Raw genomic sequence first — 27751 nt, 5'->3', positions numbered from 1 at the left:
GTCTCCACATATAAACACACACTGCATGATCTGTGTGTGCTAGGATCATAGAACAGGTTTATTAAAAAGTGTTACCCTCCTTAGGATTACAGTAGGTGATATATAGACAGCTTTGATTATATGAAGCTCACTGCCATCCAGCCTGCTGTGCAAGTCTTCTTGGGAAGTGTAGTCCCAGCATGTGACTCTTGGCATTTCACAAACCTGATATTGCAACAAGTTCTCCATCACTGGCTTATAAAGTTAAATGTCAGAACTTTAAATTGTTGTCCCCTGGTTTCTTGACTCCAAATTGTTAACACCTGTCCAATCCTGTGGCTGCAAAGTGATATAAACATGGAACTTAAACAATGAAACTAACTTTTATTATTTTGACATGGAAAAAACATAACTCTACAAATAAAGACTAAGAAGTTTTTCTCCTCTCCCCCAGGAGCCTGTAATGGGGTACACAGTGCCGTGCGGGAGGAGGACTGGGTTGGACATGTGAAATCTTGCAGTGACGTGGAGTTGGGGGGAGGAGGTTTTCAGCACCAGGATTGAAGATTTGGCAAAGTGCAGTTACAGCAGTCGCCCCCTGCATTCTGTGGACCCACAGCAGCACAGCAGCTTCTTGCCCTCCACGCTGCCCACCTCGTAGTTGTAGTCCCAGGTCAGCTCTGTGCCGGCTCGTATCCTCCTACCAGGACACAAAGGAGGAGGGTTATGGAGGAGAAGTGATGTGGACACTAGGCTTTATTCCAGATGTTTAGTATTGTAAGAGCAGAATTACACAGCGGCCAGAATATTGTACTGTCCCATCAGGCCTTGCATGGGTTACAATTAGATAGAGGCCAACTCTGTCCTTGCTCCTATTACTAGACATTATTAGACTGTCCTTCTGGATCGAGCAGTAGTCCCCGGGTAGAGTGCACCTAGTCCCAGCTTGTCATACTGGGCACAGGGATGTCTGACACCAGCACCACCAGTCTTATCCTGGGTGCAGACGGGCAAGTTACACAGGCAGAGCCAGCCTGAACTGTAGATTGCTATAGACATGATCATACATGACACATCATTACTTACTTGCTGGCGAAGAAGGCCACCCAGGGGAAGCGCAGGTCATGGGTGTCCACAAACACGTTCTGTACAAACAGGTTAGGACTGCAGCTGTGCTGTGAGGGGGACACAAAGTGGCGGGTAAGGCCTCAGATTAGGATCACTACAGTAGTGGCTGCAGGAGAGCGTCACTTCAGAAGTCTCTAACTTCTGTTCTGTAGCACGTAACACACACACACACACGTTACTGGTGCTTTAGTAAGGATAAAAATCCAATCTTTCAAATCCCATCAGGCTTGTGGCTCTGTGAGCTACAGAACTGGGCATACAGGCGGTAAAACAAAATATAGATGGAAACTCCATCATCTGCATGTTGTATTTCCAACCATGTCTGTAGCTGCCTGTATATCCAATTCACAGAACCACAAGCCTGATACTTATCTTTAATGTGACACCAGCAGCTTGTTTCTAGGTGCTATAGAACAGAAGATAGGGGTGTCTGAAGGGACACTACCCTTGCAACCACTAAACATGACTCTTCTTATGTGAAAATGAGCTGAGATGTGTCATATTTGCCTGATTTTGGAGGAAATTATATGTTTTTTGATTGGTAAATGGGCGAGATTTCACATACAAGAGGGAATTCTAAAAAGGACATTTCATCCCCTAAGTTTAGTGGGGCTGACCCTGGTAACAGGTCCTCTCTAAGGATAGGTGGTCAATATTACATTTAGGATGTGACATCTAGATGGGGACATGATTCCAGGCTTCTGTGATCCTAGGGCTTAACGCAATCCCATTACAGGAATGGCTCCTCCTCGTGTATAGACAGATGTGACATACATCACATATAAGCAACTTACATTTAAGTAGCGACCCAAGTTTCCTTCCAATTTGGCGTCGATGATGTAACAGGATTCCTCGCCGTCGTAAAACTGGCGTGTCGTCCTACGTCCGGGTCCCCCTTCAGCTGACTGCATGTTGGGTTTTACCGTGATCCCGTAAGTGGATTTCAAGGCAAATCCTCGGGTGGATTTTACCGCCACTTGTCTCTTCACCACCGGCCCACCTGGACAAATAATAGGACATGAACTGGATGCGCACAAAAACACTACAAGATAATTGTATGGGGGTCGTCCAGGTCTATGATATAGAGGGCAGACTATCTACTGTTCTGTACCATCTGACCAGTATCCTGCTCCCCGGAGGAAGATGACGGCTGAGTGCAGAGGCTGATCTCAGCTGTCACCTCCTGAGACATCACACATGGCATGAGTCCACCATGCCCTGCCGTGTACAGACCTGGACCTGCGCTGAAGGGGATGTTCTTCTTGTCCTCGTCCACGTCAGAGCCGGAGGAGATGGTCTGAATTTCGTCGCTGTCGTTAGCGTTTGTTTGGGCTGCGGGCTTCTTTCTTCCGCCGCCGCTCTCTGAGCTGCTGGATAACGTCAGGACGTCCTGCAAAAAACCACAAGATAGAAAATGTATATGTATGGCATCGGAGACAAGCCTGTGCCGCAGGCATCGGATGTATAACACCTGCTGCTCACATCATGGGTCTGGGCATTAGACTGGCGCCGGTTCTGGTGCATAGCCGTCTTGCTGACGGGTCTCCTGATACCCTTTGGCTGCGCTGGGCTTGGGTTATAACCGTATAATTTATTGGCTTCTCCGTGCCTGTGGAGCAAAGACATTGTGTACGATGATAATCCTCATCCTCTCCTCCTCATCCTCCCCTCCCCATATCCCCATCCTCTAAGCATTAGGCGATCCTATCTGTACATACCCAGGCGGCTTTCCAGCGTCCTCTGCATCCTATGTGACAATAGAAATAAGAATTATGAGAAATACATAAAGACATTATATACATATTTATATTCACCCTGACAAATATCCCTATCACTAGTAACATATATCACCATTAGGGGCTCTGTACTTTCATGGTAAAACTTGCTGACCTCTACATATGGTACATGAGCCTATGGGTTTTCGATACAATACAAGACCCCCCCCCCCCTTACCTTGCCGTGTTCCTCCTTCTTTGGCAGTTTCTCGGCATCGGAAGCTTCTCCCAGTCGGAGTGACGAGCGGCTGTCCGAGTCCATGAATGTGTCAGTCATGGTGTTGGAGCTCAGCCAAGAAGCCACCTTGTTTTTGGAGGTCTCCTCCGGCAGTTTGCAGTCCGTGTTCTCCTCCTGGCTGGTTTGTCTGGCTAAGGCAGAGTCCTTGGAGGCTGCGTCCGACGTCCCGTTTTCCTTCTGCCCCCGGGTTTGCCGGCGGGTGGCGTAGCTCCTCCACACGGAGCTGGTGGTGAGGTCCTCGTTCTTCCCAAAGTTGTCGTCGGAGCTCTCCTCGTTGGACTCCTCCTGCTCGTCGCTGACGCTGCGCTCCTCCTCTTCCTCCTTCAGGTCCACGCCGCTGCTGTCGGAGGACGACTTCACGTCGCTCTCGTAACCGTCTTTGTAGTTCTCTACACTCTCTATGTGGTCCAAGTTGGCAAAGTATTCGTCGCCCATCTCTAGACCTTCCTTGTCAGCAAAGTCATCAGTGAGGATTTTACCTGCGTGAGAACGGAGATGTCCAAAACCATCATATCTGCAATATTATACCCCTAGCATAGAAGGAGAGTGTAGAAGAGGAGTGGGTGCGCACCGTGGCCCCCAGAGGACCTTCCCGCAGCATGACCTGTATACAGTACATACCTGCATATATACATACAAAGGAGCCCTTGGCTATGTCGTCCAGACAGCGGATCCCCCAGCCCTTGTTCTGGGTTTTGAAGAGCTGCAGTCGCACTTGGAGTCCGTGCTGTACCAGGCGATTGGTGCACATGTTCTTGTTGCACTTACACCTCTTGTTGCATTCGTAAACCCTGTAAGAGACCACATACAATAACCCGGATTGGCATCATTAGACCCCGCTGGTTGTGCACTTGACGCTCCTGCGAGATACATTGTATAGATGGGAGTTTCCCATAGTGTGGGCCTCTTACCCTGTAGGTAGACATTCCTCCAGCCTCTTGTGAGTGTACCCTGCAGAGAAGTTTGCCTGAGCCCCGGGGGTGCAGCGTGTGGCTTCAATCGTCAGCTGGTGACATGAACACTTTGACCTGAAACAAACATGAAAACTGAATACAAAGTAATGTGTGACTTTCCCTCTGCATTTAGTGACTCTCAAGGCCGACGTCACATGGTCGGGGATTGTCGTCTCCTGCGTCTGGACTATAAATGATAGATAGTCACATCATCGGGGACCCAGACATCAGCTCATAACCCCCTTACAATGTACAGAACAGCAGCGCAGCAGAGAGCTGGTTATTAAGAAGAAAGGTGATGGATAAATTAACCCCTTAACGCTGAAGCCACTTTTCACCTTCCTGACACGGCACATTTTTTCAAATCTGCCCTGTGTCACTATAAGTGGTTATAACTTTGGAACGCTTTAACATATCCAAGTGATTTTAAAATTATTTTCTCGTGACACATTGTACTTCATGTTAGTTGAAAAATTTTGGTGGTATGTTTTGCATTTATTTATGAGAAAATCAGATATTTGGTGAAAATTTGGAAAAATTCTCGATTTTCAAACTTCAAAATGTTCTACTTTTTCCACACATGAGTCATAACCACAAAAAACTTAATAACTAACATTCACTGAATGTCTACTTTATACCTCCGTGGTTTTTTATGCACACTCTTATTTTTGTAAGATGTTCTGGGGCTTTGAACGTTAGGTGCGATTTCTCACATTTTCATAAAAAACGCAAAATCCTGCTATTGAGGGACCTGCTCAGGTTTCAAATCACTTTGAGAGGCCTAAATAAAAGTAAACCCCATAAATTACCCCATTATAGAAACTACACCCCTCAACGTACGTAAAACAACTTTTATGAAGTTTGTTAACCCTTTAATTGTTTTACAGGGGTTAAAACAAAATCGGATACAATTTTGAAAGTACATTGTTTTTGGCTAAATTAATATGTTTTTCATAAAATGTACAAATTCTCAGTGGATAAAATACCAAAACGCTCCACAAAATGTGATCCCCAATCCCTCCCGCGTATAATAATACCCCATATGTGGTGGTAACCTGCTGTATGGGCACACGCCAGGGCATCGAGGGGAAGCTGCGCCATTCAGAACAGATTATGCATTGTCACTTTTTATTGGCTATACAATCTTTATTTTTTTTGTCAATTTGGACATTTAAGGGCTTATTTTTTGCGTCATGAGATGCACTTTACAAATACTTCATTTTAGTGGGTCATTAGCTTATTGATGAGATTTTATTAACTCTTAAATGTATGGGTGAAAAGAAAATTCTCAATTTGGGTTTCCTTTCTTTTTGTTTTTTTGGGGGGTCGTACACCGTTCACTAAAAATACTATATAATCTTTATTCTATAGGTCACTACGATTACGGTGATACCTCATTTATATAGTTTTTCATTTATTTTTACAATTTTACTGGATAAAAACTAATATAGAGGAAATCTCATTTGTTTTTGCATCGCCATCTTTTCGGGAACTTAACCTTAATATTTTTTGGTTGACAGAGCTAGTTTAGGGCTTATTTTTTACGTGTTGAGTTGTCCTTTCAATTGATACCATTTTGGCGCACATAACTTTTTTTGATCACTTTTTAGAACATTTTTGTGAAGAGATTTTATGAAAAATTTACATTTTTGGCGTGTTTTTCGGGGTTTTTTTTTTACGGCGTTCACCGAGCGGGCCCAATAATGTTTCTGAGTTATTGTACGGATTGTTATGGACGCGACGATGCCAAATATGTGGGTTTTTGGCGATTTTGTGTTTTTTTCACTTTATTGCATATGTATAGGGAATATTTGTGTTTAGGGGACTTTAACTTTAATTAATTCTTTTTATTAAAAAATGCTTTTATTAAATGTTTTTAACTGTGTTTTTTAACTTTTACAGGTTAGCTTGAACAAGCGATCCACTGATCACTTGTTCAAGCTCTTCTTCACCTTACACAGTGTAATACAGATGTATTACACTGTGTAATGTAACACACTGAGCATGCTGCGCATGCTCAGTGTGTTACAGCCGGGTCCTGTCAGAAGGCACGGACCCGGCTACAGGAAGGAGGATCACGCAGCCCCGGGCACCGGCAGTCCCGGGGCTGCGATCGGAACCACGGACCCCCCCGGTAAGCGCCGCGGGGGGGGGGTTTGATTCTTGCGAAACGCCCCTAACACGTCGCGGTCAGCACGACCGCGGCGTGTTAGGGGTTAACACCCGCAATCGGAGAAATCTCCGATCGCGGGTGTTAGAGGCGGGTGTCAGCTATAATATATAGCCGACACCCGCAGCTTCTGGCCCCGGCTCCGTTCAGGAGCCGGGGCCAGAAGCTTGACGTAATAGTACTGCATTTTGCGGGAACGCACCTCCCGCCATGCAGTACTATTACGTCAAATGTCGGGAAGGGGTTAAAGGGCAAATAAATATTAAATCTACCATCAAAATCCATCCTGATAAACCAGGGACATTACTCATAGATCCAGGCACCGGGACTGTGGTATCTTCTTATATGCGTTATCCATGGTCTCCATCTTTCTAAAATCAACTTGTATAATTATGATAATGAGCCATAAGAGCTCTGGGGGGAGGGGGTGTTACCAGAGCCGCTCCGCGCTGTAACGACACTGTGCAGGAGCACTTCCCTTTCTCACTGTGTGAGATTACATTAGGCACAGGGCAGTGGAAGTGCTGAAGGGGCAGAGGGGAGGGGGAAGGCAGTGTGGGTCCATATTTTGGATGATATCTTTATGTCCTGACAAATTTGGAACCATCAGAAAGGTGGAAACTTCACATCAATGATGAGGCAGAAATATACATAGAAGCCAATTTCATGTACTGGAGAAGCTTCTGTACAACGGCTGTAATTGGTTTTCTGCCACTTTGGATCCTTTAGCCTCCTCTTACATGACCCCCTACATTTCCCATCATGCCTGTGGCATAGCAGACTTAGGCCTCATGCACACAAGCGTCTAAAGAACGTATAAAAACCGCCATACATACAGCCCCATGCATTCCAATGGGCAATACGGCCATCCATGTACATTGCCATATTGTCCACCGTACAGTGAGTGAATATAGAGCGCGTCCTATTTTCCCCCGTATTTCTTTCCGTATGCCGCATAGTCTACGGGAACGTAAAAAAAATACACGCTGCAGATGTTTGTGCGCCATATGCTGCTGTATATATGTGCAGTACCCAGGGAGGACCACTGGCCAGCCCTTCATATTCCTGTGCATCTCAGCCGCTGCCCTAAGACTTGGAGCGCGGTGAGTGGAAAGTGATGAGACAAGTAGTCAGAGGCGGAGAGGAAAACGCAGACTACGATAAGAGAATTATATCAGAATCACACAAGTGCACAGACATTACAGGACGGCCTCTGCTTCATGCCTCGCATACAAGTGACGTCTCCAGGCTGATCATAGCTAATAACATTATTGTGCTTGCTGTCATTCTATACAAAGCTTCATTGTTTACTTCCTGTGGATAAACACCAGCCCCAGGTGATATCACACAGCTCCTTGTATCCCTGGTCATGTGATGTCACACAGGTGCACCCTGGTCATGTGAGGTCACACAGGTGCACCCTGGTCATGTGAGGTCACACAGGTGCACCCTGGTCATGTGAGGTCACACAGGTGCACGGCTCGTTATATCCCTGGTTATTTGATATAACAAGCCGTGCATCATTGAGACATCACATAAACAGGGATATAACGAGCCATGCACCTGTGTGACATCACATGACCAGGGTGCACCTGTGTGACATCACATTTTTATCCACAGGAAGTAAACAATGAAGCTTCCAATAGAATGATGGCAAGCAGATTTTTTAAAACCAGTAATTCAGTAAATGATAGAGAAAATATACTGGAAAACAGAATAACTTTTCATTACACACATACGAGTGGCTCAGAGGATGGTGTGTAGTGTAAGGAGAGTATCTTCAGCCCCATACACTTCAGATGCTCTATCAGCAGATATCCATCTAAGGTGTATGGGGCTTATACATTGATGCTAATAATGCATGAATACTCCCGCAGTGACCGGAGCATACACCATAGCAGTGAGGCCACCTACCTGTCCCGGCATCCATCTGTGCAGTCACATCCCACCAGGAAGTCTCCGCCAGTGTTAATGAAGACCCCTCTGCCGGGGATGCGCTCCTTGCTGTAGTCCACTTGTGGAGGGGGTGTCCTGTCTATCTCGTTCACACAGGAGAGCGGCACATCCTCCCTGCCGTACGTGATGTCTGGGATGTAATAGAAGGGTTTCTGCGGCTGGAACTTGCGGTCCACCAGCACGTAGGGGTCCAGGCAGAACATTTCTAAAAAGAGTTTGTCACAGGTTGTCTCGAAGATGTACCGTTCTATTTCCTGCATGGTGCGCAGGCTCAGGCCGCAGGGCGACTTGTAGATGACGTGGAATCCCATTTTGCGGTTCACGCGCCTCCTGGCGGTCATGCGGCGGAAATCGTAGAGCAGCGGGACCAGCATCGGGTTTTTGCCCCTGTGGGCGATAGAACGGACGCGCGACAAGCAGTTATAGTTGCAGGTGTGAGGTAGGTAGAAGGGCTTGTCCATTGGGGCCCTGTAACTGATCTCTGTCGGCATCTGATTTGTCTGGATGATCTGGTACGTGGGATTGGTGGTCACAAACCTGTAGATAGAAATGGGAGATGCTGAAAATAGAAGAACATGACGAAATACTATATCAAGAGTACAAATAGTCCTGATAAAAATATTCCTAACATAGAGGTCGCATTAACACCTGTACAAGCTTCATAGACACTTGTATAGACAGTTTTACTCCTTAAAAAGTAGATTGCATATTAAGACGCGTGATACTTTTCTCCACCAAAAAAAAACAAAAACGTAGTGTATCCTCTGCCCTACCGCTTAGTGCGTACAGCTCAAACGCAGATATATAGGTTACCTTGCTTAGAGACTACAACAAACACTATGTACTCCAAAAATGCAGCATGTGTTACTTCTGAAGCAAGTCATAAACCAAAGGTGTGGTCACACGTTTACAGAGGAATTCAAAACGCACAGGGGTGGGCCAAGACCGATCGGATATGCGTTTGAATGCAAATGCATGCAATCGGCAACCAGCACCTGATGTCTTGCGTTAAGACAAGACAAGAGGTGCCGATTGCCGATCAGATGCTTTTCTGGCCTTGTGGGTTTTGGTTCCGTTTCAAAACGGACTCAAACCAGCACCCTAAAGGGGGTTCAGAGGTTAAAAACATGGCTGCTTATGTCTACAAAATAGCATCACACCTGACCAGGGATAGTGCTGGTATTTCAACTAAGCTCTATAGAGAGGAACTTAATTGCAACACCATGCATAAGCCGTAGTCAGGAGGGGAGATATTCCTAGAAGAACGTATAGTAAAAAGTATTGTATACATAGACGTATTATTCAACCTCCGGGAAATGCCTTTAAGTAGTGATGAGATGTTGAGGACTAGTAGTAAAAAGAGACTCACCTATTGGGTTGTGACAGCTGTATAGTTTGGATGGTCTGAGTTCCTTGAATAGACTGGATGGTCTGAATAGTGGGAAAAGCTTGGATTGCCTGGATGGTCTGGATGGTTTGGATGGGCTGGATTTGTTGGATGGGTTGGATGTGTTGGATGGGCTGGATGTGTTGGATAGGCTGGATGGGCTGGGTAGGCTGGATGTGTTGGATGGGCTGAATGGGCTGGGTAGGCTGAATGGGTTGAATGGGCTGGAAGGTCTGGTTGGGAGGGTTTGAAACAACAGGGCGTAATCCAGCGACGGGCTCAATAGGGATTGGTTCCGATTGTGCAGAACCCGTAGACCCGGGACGGAATGCTGTACTTTTCTTGGCTACTTGCTTTTTAGACTGTGCCTGTTGGCTGTCAGAGCTGAAATGAAAGATAATGGGGTTAATACAACTCAATACATGAGTATATCATTATATAAAAATATAGCAAGTAAACCAGGGGACAATATTGCCAACCTAGAAGCCCCCATAACTGACAGTCATACAAGTAGACTGTAAACATGAAGGTCTAAGTAGTGTCCAGACTTACTCTGTGTCGATAAGCTGTGGTGACGGGATTGACTGGGGAGAGGAGGGCTCCATGGGCTTAAATGGAGATTCGCTTCCGGTTAGGTCGTGTGTATATTGTACTACAGGCCCTTTACTCCGGACAGCACCTGGATACACGGAAGAGAAATATATATATATATATATATATATATATATATATATATATATATATATATATATATATATATATATTACACCCAAAAAGAGAGGGAAAAGAAAAATATTTAAAAAAATTGGGGGGAATACTTACCCACATTGGGGCGAGTTCTCTGTTGTCCTGCTTGTTTTTTCTCTTGAGTAGTAGCTGTGGATGTCTTCATGCTGAACATGGGCTCCAGGCGAGTAGATCCTCGATAGATCCACTCACATCGCTTATCATCCTGAAATATAAAGTCATAGACTGTAAGCTCTTGTGTCACCCCCTCATCCTCATAGACTGTAAGCTCTTGTATCACTCCCTCATCCTCATAGACTGTAAGCTCTTCTCTCATCCCCTCATCCTCATAGACTGTAAGCTCTTCTCTCACCCCCTCATCCTCATAGACTGTAGGCTCTTGTGTCACCCCCTCATCCTCGTAGACTGTAAGCTCTTGTGTCCCGCCTCATCCTCATAGACTGTAAGCTCTTGTGTCACCTCCTCATCCTAATAGACTGTAAGCTCTTGTGTCCCACCTCATCCTCAGACTGTAAGCTCTTGTGGCACCCCCTCATCCTCAAAGACTGTAAGCTCTTGTGTCACCCCCTCATCCTCAAAGACTGTAAGCTCTTGTGTCACCCTCTCATCCTCATAGACTGTAAGCTCTTGTGTCCCGCCTCATCCTCATAGACTGTAAGCTCTTGTGTCCCGCCTCATCCTCATAGACTGTAAGCTCTTGTGTCACCCCCTCATCCTCAAAGACTATAAGCTCTTGTGTCACCCCCTCATCCTCATAGACCGTAAGCTCTTGTGATTCCCTTATCCTCATAGTCTGTAAGCTCTTGGGTCACCTTCTCATCCTCATAGACTGTAAGCTCTTGGGTCACCCCCTCATCCTCATAGACTGTAAGCTCTTGTGTCACCCCCTCATCCTCATAGACTGTAAGCTCTTGTGTCATTCTTTCATCCTCATAGACTGTAAGCTCTTGTGTCACCCCCTCATCCTCATAGACTGTAAGCTCTTGTGTCACCCCCTCATCCTCATAGACCGTAAGCTCTTGTGATTCCCTTATCCTCATAGTCCGTAAGCTCTTGTGTCACCCCTCATCCTCATAGACTGTAAGCTCTTGTGTCATCCCCTCATCCTCATAGACTGTAAGCTCTTGTGTCACCCCCTCATCCTCATAGACTGTAAGCTCGTGTCACCCCCTCATCCTCATAGACTGTAAGCTCTTGTGTCCCGCCTCATCCTCATAGACTGTAAGCTCTTGTGTCACCTCCTCATCCTCATAGACTGTAAGCTCTTGTGTCCCGCCTTATCCTCATAGACTGTAAGCTCTTGTGTCACCCCCTCATCCTCATAGACTGTAAGCTCTTGTGTCACCCCCTCATCCTCATATACTGTAAGCTCTTGTATCACTCCCTCATACTCATAGACTGTAAGCTCTTGTGTCACCCCTCATCCTCATAGACTGTAATCTCCTATGTCACCCCCTCATCCTCATAGACTGTAAGCTCTTGTGTCCCACCTCATCCTCATAGACTGTAATCTCCTATGTCACCCCCTCATCCTCATAGACCGTAAGCTCTTGTGTCATCCTTTCATCCTCATAGACTGTAAGCTCTTGTGTCACCCCCTCATCCTCATAGACTGTAAGCTCGTGTCACCCCCTCATCCTCATAGACCGTAAGCTCTTGTGATTCCCTTATCCTCAGACTGTAAGCTCATGTGTCACCCCTCATCCTCAAAGACTGTAAGCTCTTGTGTCACCCCCTCATCCTCATAGACTGTAAGCTCTTGTGTCACCCCCTCATCCTCATAGACTGTAAGCTCTTGTGATTCCCTTATCCTCATAGTCTGTACGCTCTTGTGTCCCCCCTCATCCTCATAGACTGTAAGCTCTTGTGTCCCCCCTCATCCTCATAGACTGTAAGCTCTTGTATCACCCCTCATCCTCATAGACTGTAATCTCCTATGTCACCCCCTCATCCTCATAGACTGTAAGCTCTTGTGTCCCACCTCATCCTCATAGACTGTAAGCTCTTGTGTCACCCCCTCATCCTCATAGACTGTAAGCTCTTGTGATTCCCTTATCCTCATAGTCTGTACGCTCTTGTGTCCCCCCTCATCCTCATAGACTGTAAGCTCTTGTGTCCCCCCTCATCCTCATAGACTGTAAGCTCTTGTATCACCCCCTCATCCTCATAGACTGTAAGCTCTTGTGTCACCCCTCATCCTCATAGACTGTAATCTCCTATGTCACCCCCTCATCCTCATAGACTGTAAGCTCTTGGGATTCCCTCATCCTCATAGACTGTAAGCTCTTGTGTCCCGCCTCATCCTCATAGACTGTAAGCTCTTGTGTCACCCCCTCATCCTCAAAGACTGTAAGCTCTTGTGTCACCCCTCATCCTCATAGACTGTAAGCTCCTGTGTCACCCCCTCATCCTCATAGTCTGTAAGCTCTTGTGTCATCCTTTCATCCTCATAGACTGTAAGCTCTTGTGTCACCCCCTCATCCTCATAGACTGTAAGCTCTTGTGATTCCCTTATCCTCATAGTCTGTACGCTCTTGTGTCCCCCCTCATCCTCATAGACTGTAAGCTCTTGTGTCACCCCCTCATCCTCAAAGACTGTAAGCTCCTGTGTCACCCCCTCATCCTCATAGTCTGTAAGCTCTTGTGTCATCCTTTCATCCTCATAGACTGTAAGCTCTTGTGTCACCCCCTCATCCTCATAGACTGTAAGCTCGTGTCACCCCCTCATCCTCATAGACCGTAAGCTCTTGTGATTCCCTTATCCTCATAGACTGTAAGCTCATGTGTCACCCCTCATCCTCATAGACTGTAAGCTCTTGTGTCCCGCCTCATCCTCATAGACTGTAAGCTCTTGTATCACCCCCTCATCCTCATAGACTGTAAGCTCTTGTATCACTCCCTCATACTCATAGACTGTAAGCTCTTGTGTCACCCCTCATCCTCATAGACTGTAATCTCCTATGTCACCCCCTCATCCTCATAGACTGTAAGCTCTTGGGATTCCCTCATCCTCATAGACTGTAAGCTCTTGTGTCCCGCCTCATCCTCATAGACTGTAAGCTCTTGTGTCACCCCCTCATCCTCAAAGACTGTAAGCTCCTGTGTCACCCCCTCATCCTCATAGTCTGTAAGCTCTTGTGTCATCCTTTCATCCTCATAGACTGTAAGCTCTTGTGTCACCCCCTCATCCTCATAGACTGTAAGCTCGTGTCACCCCCTCATCCTCATAGACCGTAAGCTCTTGTGATTCCCTTATCCTCATAGACTGTAAGCTCATGTGTCACCCCTCATCCTCATAGACTGTAAGCTCTTGTGTCACCCCCTCATCCTCATAGACTGTAAGCTCTTGTGTCACCCCCTCATCCTCATAGACCGTAAGCTCTTGTGATTCCCTTATCCTCATAGTCTGTAAGCTCTTGTGTCACCCCTCATCCTCAAAGACTGTAAGCTCTTGTGTCACCCCCTCATCCTCATAGACTGTAAGCTCTTGTGTCACCCCCTCATCCTCATAGACTGTAAGCTCTTGTGATTCCCTTATCCTCATAGTCTGTACGCTCTTGTGTCCCCCCTCATCCTCATAGACTGTAAGCTCTTGTGTCACCCCCTCATCCTCATAGACTGTAAGCTCTTGTGTCACCCCCTCATCCTCATAGACTGTAAGCTCTTGTGTCACCCCCTCATCCTCATAGACTGTAAGCTCTTGTGTCACCCCCTCATCCTCATAGACTGTAAGCTCTTGTGTCACCCACTCATCCTCATAGACTGTAAGCTCTTGTGTCACCCCCTCATCCTCATAGACTGTAAGCTCTTGTGATTCCCTTATCCTCATAGTCTGTAAGCTCTTGTGATTCCCTTATCCTCATAGTCTGTAAGCTCTTGTGTCACCCCCTCATCCTCATAGACTGTAAGCTCTTGTGTCACCCCCTCATCCTCATAGACTGTAAGCTCTTGTGTCCCCCCTCATCCTCATAGACTGTAAGCTCTTGTGTCACCCCCTCATCCTCATAGACTGTAAGCTCTTGTGTCACCCCCTCATCCTCATAGACTGTAAGCTCTTGTGTCACCCCCTCATCCTCATAGACTGTAAGCTCTTGTGTCACCCCCTCATCCTCATAGACTGTAAGCTCTTGTGATTCCCTTATCCTCATAGTCTGTAAGCTCTTGTGATTCCCTTATCCTCATAGTCTGTAAGCTCTTGTCTCACCCCCTCATCCTCATAGACTGTAAGCTCTTGTGTCACCCACTCATCCTCATAGACTGTAAGCTCTTGTGTCACCCCCTCATCCTCATAGACTGTAAGCTCTTGTGTCACCCCCTCATCCTCATAGACTGTAAGCTCTTGTGTCACCCCCTCATCCTCATAGACTGTAAGCTCTTGTGTCACCCCCTCATCCTCATAGACTGTAAGCTCTTGTGTCACCCCCTCATCCTCATAGACTGTAAGCTCTTGTGTCACCCCCTCATCCTCATAGACTGTAAGCTCTTGTGATTCCCTTATCCTCATAGTCTGTAAGCTCTTGTGTCCCCCCTCATCCTCATAGACTGTAAGCTCTTGTGTCACCCCCTCATCCTCATAGACTGTAAGCTCTTGTGTCACCCCCTCATCCTCATAGACTGTAAGCTCTTGTGTCACCCCCTCATCCTCATAGACTGTAAGCTCTTGTGATTCCCTTATCCTCATAGTCTGTAAGCTCTTGTGTCCCCCCTCATCCTCATAGACTGTAAGCTCTTGTGTCACCCCCTCATCCTCATAGACTGTAAGCTCTTGTGTCACCCCTCATCCTCATAGACTGTAAGCTCTTGTGAGCAGGGCCCTCACTCCTATTGTTCCATATGACTGTTTGTACTCTGTAATGTATTATTATATTTGTATGCGTCCTCTATGATGTGTAAAGCCCTGTGAAATTTGATTGCGCTATATAAATAAAGATTATTATAATTATAACATTTGGAGCATCAGCTCTTATGGGTAGACTTCAACTGAATATGTCACTTTTATAAGCCTCAAAGCTCTGTCTTTTTAGGATACTGAATTGCACAGCCTACATTCATTTTAATTAAACTCGATGATAAAAATTTGTCTTCCTGAAGCCACCACTAGGGGGAGCATACATGCACACAGCAGCTAGATAGAGGCCATGTTGCACAGAACAATGATTTTTAGCTATGAGTGACAGGTTACATAACATGCTTGTACCATAACTATCCAAGGGAGTGAAGGACAACATATACACTTCTATCAACCAAGTAAAGTGCGGCATGAAGATTACCAGAAAGAGGATCTTCACCAGGCTGCCATCTACTTCCTCCACCCTGGATTTCCACCAGGTCCCTTCCCACTCGGTCTTGATCAGCTGACCGCTCTTGAGCAAAACCATTGGACGATTAGGGTAGGCGGTAACATATTCCTCGATGAAGTCTCGACACGACACGTCTTCAATGTCCTCCCAGGATTTGGCTTCTAAAAGCAGTGAAGACAAACAAAAGCGGAGTGAATAGTAATCTATAGTAAACCCCAACTGGAGGAAGGTTCTCTGCACAATGACTCTATAGATGCGTCATCCCACCAATGCTCCCTCATGTACGTGCTCTCCTCCTCCTTCAGCCTGTATCATCGCTCACTATGTTGTGTGCAGCCCCACACACCGCAGCCCCACACACCGCAGCCCCACACACCGCAGCCCCACACACCGCAGCCCCACACTGTATCCGGCAAAGCCTGGAGGAGAGGACTGAAGCTGCAATGGTGGAAGATGTGGTGGAGAACACATCCAATTACAATTCCTTTTTGCACAACTTTAAGAGGTCTTAAAGGCTTCTGCAAAAGATTACAACCCCTTTAAGAGCTACTTGAAGTAAAAGAATATTACTTACGTGGCCGGCAGACAGGGTACAATTCTGACTGTGTCACGTAAGAAGCGTAGCCATCATCAAAGAATATGAGGAACCTGAGAGGGACAGGAGATCACATGTTATTATCATTTAAAAGATCCACAGAATAGAAGCAAAGACCGGCACCCAAATACATTATCACATAATCACTTAGGCCCAGAGCAGAAGTCATCATCCATAGCCTTCTGGAGGTTGCCTGTACTGACAGGTGACAAAACCCTTGGAGATTTGTTCATATTTTAGGATATCTACTAAAAGCCCAGATGCAGACACTGAATGGGTGCACATTTCTATTCCCCCCCACTCCAATGTCATCAGCCTGCTTCTGCTTAGGAGATCGAGTCTCAATCCGAAACTTCTCTCCTATGAGCCGTGATTATAGTGTGCAGGGGCCAGAACAAAGCTGCAGCTCCCTCTAGTGGCCCATAGAGGGAAGTATTAAAACTCTTTTAAGAAACTTATTTTGGCTGAAGCTGGCCATAGACTGCTCTGGGATTATCTGGTTTTGTGATGACAAATTTCCCTTGGTCTCAAATGAAGTAGTTATCCCCAATCCACAGGATAGGGAATGGCTTCCTAATCGGTAAGGGTTCAGTATTCAGCAATTATGGAAAGGGGGATCCTGCTCTCACTAATAGGTGGACCGGCCTCAGATAACTGACTGGTTATATGTAACATAACCTCTTAACTTAGTTGCTGTGTGCGCGTAGGCTCTGCCGAGTGGTGGCAGCTGCCAGACAAAGTTTTATCCTTGGGCTCACTTACATTGGGAGAACCCCATTAAAGGAAACCTACCACTTGAAGTGGCAGGTTTCAGAAGAAAACACAGAGCACCAGCTCAGGGTGAGCTGGTGCCGGAGCTTATTTTTGTTAGTGTTTTAAACCGCGGTATCGCGGTTTAAAACACTTTTTAAACTTTATAGCCGGCGCAGGGAGGTACGCCCTGCGCCGGCTATAAAGTTTAAAAAGTGTTTTAAACCGCGATACAGCGGTTTAAAACACTAACAAAAATAAGCTCCGGCACCAGCTCACCCTGAGCTGGTGCTCTGTGTTTTCTTCTGAAACCTGCCACTTCAAGTGGTAGGTTTCCTTTAAGTTCTGTTCATAAATTATTACACCAGGCACTGCTACTGTACAATGTATGTGTCTTGGCAACACTAAAAAGGAGGCAACAACCACCCGGTCAAACAGCTTGGTAATGGGTATATTGGTGCATCTGGAACTGGCGACCTATCCGGCATCGCTGAGCGCCACTAGTATGGATACCTCATCTTATTCTTGTTGCTGGGGGGTTCGGCTACAATGCCGGCGTACAGCCACACTTGGTTCCCATCCTTGTACTTGGCCACCACTCTGCTCCCTACAAACAGCTTTTCCGGCGCAGGGTGGTAGTCGTAGGCTATGTGGTTCCCAGACAGCAGGCTCTTCCCCTTGTTATCGAATTTCACTTTGTATTTCTTTCCGGGCCCTGGAAAGGAGGAGACATAATGACATTAGAATTAGTGATCTACAGACACAATGACAAAAAAAAAAATGAATGCACAATATAGCACAGCACATATATAATAACCACCTATACAGAGCCAGCACTAACATGGCAGGCTGTTATACAATTGTCTCAACTATGATCTCCACTTTCTATTATAATTCTGATAGATTAGGATACTAGGTAACCCTGTGCCCTATACCTCATTATACCAGGTAGGTCAAGAGGTTTTCTTTGCGGCCCTCCCATACACATTCTCAGTGGAGGGTGCATTTGTTTGTAATTGGCAGTGTGGATAAAGCCACTATCTTATTGAGAAGAAAAGGATGAGGCATGTTGAAAATTCAACTTTCCAAACCCATTTTTCACCCTGACACGTGCCATCAGGGAAGCCCGATACAAACTAGATGGCCCGTTGGCATTGAACCACATGCCACACAGCACATTAGTGAAAACACCCTCCTGTTTAGGTTCCCTTGTCCAGCTCCAACTCTGTAACTCACCGACCATCTGGATGGAAATCAGGGTTCCCTTGTGCCACGTTTTGGTCCTCTTCTTTCCCAGTATACGCATACCCACAACCAGATCGCCATCTTTGTTCACATCGTTGGCTGTGCCTGCCTGGTTGGAGCCACCCACAGAACTGGTAGGTGATGACGGGTGAGATGAAAGTCTTGTCTGGGGCCCATCTGCAAGTCAAAGACAAGACTGGGATTTCAGACTGGACCCAGATCTTTACCTGTGCTGCCCTACCACAAGGAATAGGAGCAGATACATAGAGAATAGTGAGGATAGGTGTGATATATACCCGACTTCTTCTGGATTGCATCCACCAGGGTCTGCACATCTTGCTTGCACTTCTTCATGGCAGCCATTGCATTTTTCAACTACAATAAAAAAAAAGTCATCCAGATACAATTTAGGACAAATTTATGGCAGCAGAAACTTAAGTGAATGATGTCAGATTTTAGATGGTTCTGCAGGTACAACAATCGCTGCAGGTTTCTTTATCAATCTTGTTTATTGAAAAGAGAATACAGGTAACAGTTATAATGCATTTGCTGAGTGAGAACAATTGTATATGGGATACAGGTTATGTACACCATTATTATACAGTTTGTTATGGAATTGCAGAAAATTAGGTATATTGAATAATGTTCTAACATCACTATAGTATCTACAAATAGTAGTTTACAAAATTATTATTTAACAAGAAAACACAAAAAAGGTGGGGTATGTAAGGTAGGAAAGAGGTGGGATATTGGTGAAAGGGAGTGGAGGATAGGGATGGGGAGGAGTAGAGGGGATTCTAGGTCTTATTAGAGATGAAGATCTGCATGGTTTTCTTGCCATAAATTTCCATTATTTGCCACCCCCCTCCCCTTCCACATATGATCCGCTTTGTACTTACCAGATGTTTCTCTTTTGGCGTTTTAGTAACAACCGCATCATCTGTAAGAAAAGATAAAGATTCACTATTGTTGCTCTCTAAAGAAAAGTTTAGAGAAGAAAACAAAACACACGTTTCCCACTTCAAAAAGTTCTTCCAAAATGGATGTCACGTACTGTATCAATAATAGTAGAGGTGACACCCCTAAAGGGGGCAAACAGGTTTAGCCAAGATTTCTCTTCACGTCATCATATTCACTGCAGCACTGACATGAACTGCGCAGAACCCAATGAAACAGTCCCTTTCTCAGTGCACACTTTTAAACCCTTAACAACAAACCACTTTCCCTTTAATGTGGGTGAACCAGGTAGTGATTTTTGGTTGTTTCCTAGTAAGCACAGGAAGGGTGTAAGCTGCCAGACAGCGGGAAGGTGGTATATAACAGCTCATGTTCTCTTTCTACAATACGCTGCTGCCCCTATTGCACCACATGATCGTCAGGTCCCCCAGTGCGGCAGAGCTGCAAGGTCAGTTACATAAAATATTAATCAGCTACACTTACAATAGGTGATATCCGATTAGTGGCTGTCTGACACCAACTGTAGTGACTGTATGGCACCTCCTCTCGCCAGATGGAGATATTTTTGCCTGGGCAGCCACTCTCCACGTGTATGACAACACCTCTTACCTGATCCTATACTCAGAATATCGTCATCATCCTCATCTGGAATCTCAATGACTTCCACCGGCTTAGATGAATCGTCATCGTCTGAGCTGCTCTCTTTGTAGGGGATGCCCATCTCTTTATACAGGGTCTTCACCAGCGTCTCACAATCACCTAGAGCTCTGAGAATAGAACAAGCGCCATATATGTATATAAGATTACTGATATCCAACAACTTGCAGGTTTACAAGCTGTGGTATAGACATGGTTTTATTCTTGCATGGTCCAGTATCCCTAGTGGTCTGAGGTTGGAAGGGGGCTACTGCATGTAACCTTGATGTGTTAGATTAAGGAAAGTGGCTATAGCAGAGGTGGAGGAGGGATGACCTGCGGTCCAGTGGGTTACTCACCTCTCCAGGCCTCAGTGTGCACGGACATAAAGGGGTCAAAGCGCATCTATAAAGTTACTGACAAAAAATTAGCTTTAGCACAGCTGAAGAGAGAGACTGACAATAATTCCAACGATACAGGTATCATGCTGCTGGCTTCTTCCTATCCTGAGACATAGGGGAAATAGATATATGAGGCCATCTATAAAACTCTCAGCTTTTCCTGAAGTGGGCGGGACTTCCTGTTGTGACATCAGCTCAGGGCAGTGATGCCAATAGCACTCAGGGCATTAACATGAACGTGCACAAACCGCTCAGCCAATCAGGACACAGAATCAGTGTAACTCCTTGTACAGAGATCTAGTGCAGAGCAAGGCAGGGAAGACACAGAGCAGTGACCTCGCCATCACACAGTTCTCTACCACATTAAATAAAAAGATATACTAAGAATGTATTCACACGTGGCAGTAACGCATGTGTTTTCCTATCGCATCAGAACAACTGAGATGAGGAGATTTGCCTGATTACATAGCCGTTTACATTGTATTAACATCATGTTGATATGGCGTTAACGCATGCGTTTGTTAAATCTCCTGTCCTCAGCTGTTCTGATTCGTTTGAAAATGTATGCGTTACTGCCACGTGTGAATGCACCCTAAACTATGCCCACCTACATAGGAATAAAAAGATGAACACATGGCTGCGTCTGTAGGTGTGTGTGTATATATGTATCACACACACACTATGGAAGCTGTCCCCTATCCACAGACCCCACTTTCCTGTACAAAGAGATCTGCTCGGAGAGGTCTCCCTGTATATACACTGTGCTGTGTGTGCAGGATCTGATCCAGTCATTACAACTGATGGGGAGCCTGAGCTCTGGCTTTGTGCCCTCACACTTTCATACATACACTTTTCCACTACAGTATATGCAAACTTTCAAACACAAACAGCCCTGCTACATCCCATTCTTGGTATGCAATTGGATAACCTGAAGAATGTGATCAGTCACATGCTTATGACATCACGACAGGTCCTGCAGGTGCTGAGAGCTTTTATGGATCCTGATGTGCTAGTGACCCCTCCCCCCACAGCCTTATCTCCCTTGATCTCCTCTGTCTAGCTACGGAATCACATGGCAACCAACCAACCAAAGAGAGAAAGGGAGGTAATGAGTGTAACTTGTCCCTAACACACACCTGTCCCTTATCCTGCAGGGAAATAAAATACACTGAGATTGATGGTTGAGCTCTATGCGTTTTCCTTATAGGAGGAGCATGACTGCACAGTTATCTCTATGATCGGGCAGAGCGATTCAGGAGTGCCCTGCCCATCTCCAGATCTAGACCATGTTATAGCCCATCTATAGACACAATGCAATGGAGCTTGTCCATCAGTCTACGGGAAGAGTCGCCAGATCAGGAGACAAGGAATGAAGGAGTCACTGGTGTGTGCATAAGACAGCGTAGCGGATAATCTCGGCTTTGTGGCCTCACCTTGACGCATTGTCATACAGGCTGTCCACGCTGGCCACCTCTTCCTCCTTCTGCTTCACCAGTTGCTCCAGTTCCAGCAGCTGAGCTTTCTTCTGTTTCACCAGCTCGTTCTTCTCCACCTCCCGGTCGATGAATTCCCGGAGCTCCTTCATGGATATGCCCAGCTCGTCCACCACCATGCCCTCCAGCTCTGCCATCTCCGGATCCTCCATGACTACAAGGCAGAAGACAAACCATGGAGATTAGGAAGAGATTTAGACATTGCGGGACAACATGGGAAAATCACGTGTGCAGCTCCCGGTACTGGCAGACAGTATAGCATTGGGGAAGGTGCAGAAGGAAGGGCTCGATGTACCCTCTCTAAATTGACTGTAAACAGAGCGGGGGATGGGGAGACTCAGTCCTGGTCTGAGGATTGTGAGGGTTAACAGAGGAGGGACTTATTTAGAAGCCTTTACAAATTTCTCACTAACTTCAATGCAACCAGACAGAAATAGGTCACTATATACATCGGATCCTCTGGGACCCCCAGTACCGATATCTCATAGCATCCCCTTGTAAGTCATCACCGCCAGCCCGGGCCTCCGGGCATGGACGCAGCAGTGAGGGGTCTACACAGCAATCTACCATCCCGTACCATGACAATGGTCTGCACCCACCTACAGCGCTATGATCTACCTCCCCAATCCAGAGGAAAGCCCCCTTGCTCCAGAAGGATTTACCTCCTCCCTGCTCAGGTCTGAGCGATCCTGCCCCCTGCTGGTCCATTTATTTATATCCCCACCCACACAGAGGAGACTGAGCTCTGTTCACACTACGCTTCTCCTGACACACTGGCGCTGATCACGGTGGTGTTACAAGGTCGGACATCTAGGGTGCACCACAAGTCCCAGCAGTGAGAGGCGGCCGTGGCCAGGCAGTCAGCTCTTCCTTCTTCCATGACGGCAGAGCAGGCAGTCGCAGCCCCACCTCTTGCAGCAGCTGAAGTAATGTGATGCCACTCTTGGCTGCTCTGCTTTCCTGGCTCCTCCTTATCGCTGCTCCCCATCCCCCCATCCTGTTCCCTCCCTCGGCTGCCTGCAGCGCGTTTCCCCCGTCAGCCCGAAATCCTGCTGTCAAGTACAAAGAGAGCAAAGCAATTATACAAAACCTCGGGAAACCTTCATAAACCACAAACCCTCAGGAGGGGGAGGGGGACCTCTTACACAATGGAGCTATTGTAACCTACTCACAGGACACACCCATAATGGGGGAAGCTGGAAAGTGACATCTGCTGCAAAGAGACGTGGTGCAGGATTGCAGGACCACAAATCCTGCATTCTCCATGTGGTCTTTACATCTAAATGTCAGACCATTGTAACGTTCCCTTTTAAAGGGAACCCGTCATCAGATTTTACTACACTAAACTAAGCTCCCTGGGCAAGCTCTGTGCAGCGCTGCGTAATCTGTGTGCGCTATATAAAAAAATTATTATTATTATTAGGTAAGGGGTGAAATGTCCTTTCTAGAATTCCTTCTTTTATGTAAAATCTCTTTTAGATATATATTAAAAAATATCATCCAAAGTCATATTTACCATAGAGGAGTCAAGTCTAGAGGCTGCAGGGGGAGCGTCACTTTGGTTCTACAGCACCTAGGAACACCCCTTTCTTCGGTTCTATAGCACCTTGGAACAGGGGGTGGGGGTTATCAAAGCATGTAGTCCAAGTGGGTGTGGAGGGGAGTGAAGGTGAGCATCACCAGCACATCCATAGCTATAGCCTAGGTCAGTGGTGGCGAACCTATGGCACGGGTGCCAGAGGTGGCACTCTGAGCCATTTCTGTGGGCACCCAGGCGTTCACCCCAGCACAGAATTTGCTAGATGTGACTCATGCCTTCCTCCTGCAATCCAAGACCCATGGCTGTCTTGGATCAAAGGAGGAAGGCTTGAGTGCTACTCTCAGTGCTATTTTAAACCGACATCTCCTTGGCTGCCAGGACTACACAAGAAGCTAGAAGGTGTGGAGACAGGCGTATTATAACTGGAGCTCCTGCTCTGCGTCCCCTGATTCTTCCTCTTCAGGGGACCCTGGAATGAAGCTATAATCCAAATTTCTCAATCTTCTTTCTATTGTATTTGTGTCCTCAGGTCACCAATATGGTTGAAACCTGTGATACAGCTGGGATCAATAGGTTACTGCTTTAATTGTCATGTTGGCACTTTGCGACACAAAAGTAGGTTTTGGTTGTAGGTTGGGCACTCTGTCCCCAAAAGGTTTGCCATCACTGGCCTAGGTTATAGCACAATTCTAGGACTGGCACAGAGTTCTAGGCATCTGGTAGTGCAGCACGATGGTGCCATTTTAAAGTTAACAATCTCATCTCTCAGATCCCATCAGGATTGTGCTTCTGTGATGTAGAAAAGTCGAAGACATAGTTGGAAAGGTGAGTTGCAGGTAAAAATCCAATAACGACCCTTTGTTTAACTGCCTGGATCTCTGGTTCTGTAGATCACAGAACCACGGGATCTGATCTGAAAGGAGAGATTCTTATCTTGCTATATGATACCAGAAACATTATTCTAGGTGTTACAGATCTGAAGTGACACTCCACTGGCAGCCTCCAAAAGTCACTCTTCTCTGCTCTTTGGAAGAAAATAATTTTTAAAAGAGATTTCATACAAGTAGGACTTCCAGAAAGGACATTTCATTCCCTACCTGCGGAGTCTGGTAGTTTAGTGTGGGATACAATCAGGTGACAGCTATAAGCTATATATTTTCTTTGTGATCAGCTATTCAGCAGACCCTGGTGATCCAGCTTTGATTGCTTATCACGAAACCCATGGAAGCAGAAACAAGGCAAAACTACATGACACAACTATACCTGCTGACGGGACTGGGTATTACATGACAATAGGCAGCAGATTATCCATTTTTAGCAGACCCCCTAGACATGGGTTGGGGAACACCCTTATCTCCTGGCACGGGTTACATTACAATGGTGGTATGTGACAGCTCTGACATGGATGAAGGGCGGCCGGTCAGACACTATTATGACAACCACAATGTTTTACATGTGGCATTACAGAGACTAGTGGAGAGGGGGATAATAATAGGTCCAACCACTAGTGAGTGTCATAGAATAATAATACCCATCACTGGTCTCAGCAGTCTACAGCCGATGAGGCTAGTGATAGGCTGGGGGAGACTTGCCAGAAGTGTCACAGCAGAACTGCTATAGCTGCCAACCAATCAGAGATCAGCTTTCAATTTGTAAACTCCTGTGGGAAAATCAATGCTTAGCTCTGATCTTACTGCAGCCCCCCCCCCCCCTTTATAATGTCTATGTGACCTTAGATATATATCTATATAGACCCCAGAATATAAGGATCCAAGTGACCACACACATACAAGGTGTAGATACTGAGAAGCCACTAATGGTTCTAGTTATAGATTTGCTATTGTTGGGCTTACCTTTCTGTATTATATTTTCTAAAAAAAAAAAATTATATACAGGCTTACATACGACCCCTAGTTACAAACGACCTCTGGATGTTGGTAATTTCCTGTACTTTAGTCCTAGGCTACAATAATCAGCTGTAACAGTTATCACAGGTGTCTGTAATGAAGCTTTAGTGTTAGTCCTGGTTCTTATGACAATCCAACATTTTTCAAATCCAATTGTCACAGAGACCCAAAAAGTTCTGGCTGGGATTACAATTAAAAGTATATGGTTCCGACTTACATACAAATTCAACTTAAGAACAAACCTACAGAACCTATCTTGTACGTAAACCGGGGACTGCCTGTATATATATTTTAATAAACCCAAAAAAAATAGTTGATCTCAGACAACCCTTGAAACCTGTAATCGAGCACAAAATCCTGAATGAATTCCTGTGATGCTGCAGCCGCACTGACCAATTCAGTTTATAATCACCCTCATCCACAAAGCTCTGCACAATGCTGCACCACCCTACCTCTCCTCTCTCATCTCAATCTATCACCCAACCCGTGCTCTTCAATCTGCCAGCAATCTTAGATTATTCTCTTCCTCAATTCAAACCCGCCAGGACTTCTCCCAAACTGCACCAATTCTCTGGAATGCCCTACCACTGACTATCAGAGTAATACTAAATTATCAAACATGCTTTAATACCCATCTCTTCAGGCCAGCCGATCACATTCCCTAACTGCATGAAACTTCCAACTCTTTCCTCATTAACCCGTCCTGTGCCCTCCTCCTGTCTTGTCCTGCTAGTACTAGATGCCAAGTCTTCTGTGCAGTTCCCTACTCCTCCCTGCTTTGAAGTTTTATTCTACTTCTTTCTTTCTATGCCCCCTACATTTTGCAGTTTTCTATTTTGCCCCATCCATGTTGTCAAAGTCCCCCCTTCCTAATCCCATGCAAGCCAATGATGGAGGGTCTTCCACTGACCATCAGTTTAAGGCGCCAATTATATTACTCCATAACAGAATGGAGTACCAGGCACTACTACCAGGGAGATTTCCTCATAGATCCAGGCACCGTGTAATCTTCTTATATTTGTTATCCACGGCCTCCTTCCTTTTACAACCAACTTTCATAATAATGACAATGTGCCAGAAGAGCTCTAGGGGGGCGTTACCAGAGCCCCTCCATGCTGCAAATTCACAAGCTGCATCACTGTCCAGGAGCACTTCCCCTCCCAACTGTGTGACATTCAAGCAGATGGGAAGTGGTGAGGGAGCAGGGGAGACAGTATAACAGTGTGTGAAGCCAGAGTATGGAGGGAAAAACACCCACCAGAGCCCTTCAGGCTCATTAGCAATATTATACAAGTTGATTTTTGAAGGAAGGAGACCTTGGATAAAAAAAACATAAGAAGATACCACGGTAACGGTGCATGGATCTATGAGTTATGTCCCTGGTTTATCATGATGGATTTTGATGGTAGATTATCTTTAGATGGCATGATGGGGTGAAAATGGCCTCTCTCTACTGGATAGGGGACATCATTCTGACAGGTGGGGGTCTAAGTGATGACACACTGACGGATCAGGGAAATGGGGGTCCCTCACATGAGCAGAGCAGCCGATCACATGTGCACTTGAAACTATTTATCTTGTGGCGGAGATGGCTGAGCACCATACACTGCTATCTGTCAGTGATTGAAGCGGCAGTGTACATGTCTGACCAGCTCCATCCTTTTAAAGGACATCTACCACCAGGATGAAGGACTGTATGCAAATGAGCCTGAGGGGCTCCAGGTTCCATAGGTGTTAAGGGAGCTTGGAGCCCATCAGGGTCATTTGCATACAGTCCTTCATCCTGGTGGTAGATGCCCTTTTAGAAGTACAACAGACCCCGTTCTTCAGATCTGAGGCCGTCTCATCACCCCCATCAATCTGCTGTGGAGAACTTATTGTTATTCTCCCCCCAAATTCTCCCCCCAAAAAATGAGAAATCCTAAAGCACGTGGTCCGTTTTTATGGATTACAATTCAGAATCCCCTTTTACACATCAGGGGCAGGAGAACGTTTTTACCGGATGTTACCGGACGCCCAGTTTGATGGAAAATCGGACGACTAGAAGTCGCCATCAGGTTTTACCAATTTGAACGGTGTCAAACATAACGCAGTGTCATGTGACCACATCATCCAATGGCTGCAGAGACGTGACTTGACTGCGTAGCCAAAAGCATCAGGTCCAATCCTGTAGTGTAAAGTGATACATGACATATATTTTCTATAGGTTCCCTCCAAATTCTGCACCCCCCCCCTCATAATCCTGCGATAATACCCTGCAAAATAACCTAAAATCCATAAAATTGTGACGTCCCATAAATGCACTGTCCGCCAATACACCGGACTGTGCTATTATCTGTACACACACACACACACACACACAATAAAGACGCATGCGGTACAGGAGCAGTACGCGCGGCCTCCATACCGGCAGATGCACACTCCCGCTCTTTGTTGCACCACCCGGTTCCGTTTTTCTTCCCGGTACTTCTTTTCCTAGCTCCGGTTGCCGGGGTGACGGGCCGGAAGTCTTCCTCCGGAACCGAACCTTCGCTGTGGCCGCTGACGGAAGTGACGTCAGGAAGCGGCACGAAAACTGTGAGAAGGCGGTGTTT

The 27751-nt window shown here is 46.1% G+C and overlaps 1 protein-coding gene across 2 annotated transcripts; it reads right to left on the bottom strand.

The window, feature by feature from the left end:
- Positions 1-343: 343 nt before the first annotated feature.
- Positions 344-27751, bottom strand: SETDB1 (SET domain bifurcated histone lysine methyltransferase 1). 2 transcript variants are annotated; one of them, XM_072115072.1, is made up of 22 exons: positions 27565-27751; positions 21651-21864; positions 19790-19947; positions 19123-19163; positions 18520-18598; positions 18215-18400; positions 17492-17693; positions 16208-16281; positions 15604-15794; positions 10409-10538; positions 10139-10265; positions 9569-9970; positions 8158-8736; positions 4032-4148; positions 3742-3911; positions 3061-3599; positions 2826-2854; positions 2590-2716; positions 2341-2497; positions 1902-2107; positions 1066-1154; positions 344-679 (listed from the first exon to the last, which is right to left on the bottom strand). In XM_072115072.1, exons 2-22 carry the CDS (start codon positions 21860-21862, stop codon positions 562-564), a joined length of 3933 nt encoding a protein of 1310 aa, XP_071971173.1. In that variant the 5' UTR covers positions 21863-21864; positions 27565-27751; the 3' UTR covers positions 344-561. The 2 variants fall into 2 exon arrangements, with proteins under 2 accessions (XP_071971173.1, XP_071971172.1); XM_072115071.1 differs by lacking the exon at positions 27565-27751 and adding an exon at positions 22373-22645.

The sequence above is a fragment of the Engystomops pustulosus genome, chromosome 7 (assembly GCF_040894005.1).
Source record: "Engystomops pustulosus chromosome 7, aEngPut4.maternal, whole genome shotgun sequence".
NCBI classification, from domain to species: Eukaryota; Metazoa; Chordata; class Amphibia; order Anura; family Leptodactylidae; genus Engystomops; species Engystomops pustulosus.
This window is presented reverse-complemented; position numbering and strand designations above follow the sequence as displayed.

Excerpts from the sequence above, each read along its gene's own strand:
- SETDB1 (XM_072115071.1), bottom strand. The coding sequence starts at position 22,418 with ATGGACCAGCAGGGGGCAGGATCGCTCAGACCTGAGCAGGGAGGAG. Across the intron at positions 10,266-10,408 it reads GAGAACTCGCCCCAATGTGG|GTGCTGTCCGGAGTAAAGGG; the intron begins GTAAGTATTCCC and ends CCGTGTATCCAG. Across the intron at positions 8,737-9,568 it reads CAGCTGTCACAACCCAATAG|GTTTGTGACCACCAATCCCA; the intron begins GTGAGTCTCTTT and ends TTCTATCTACAG.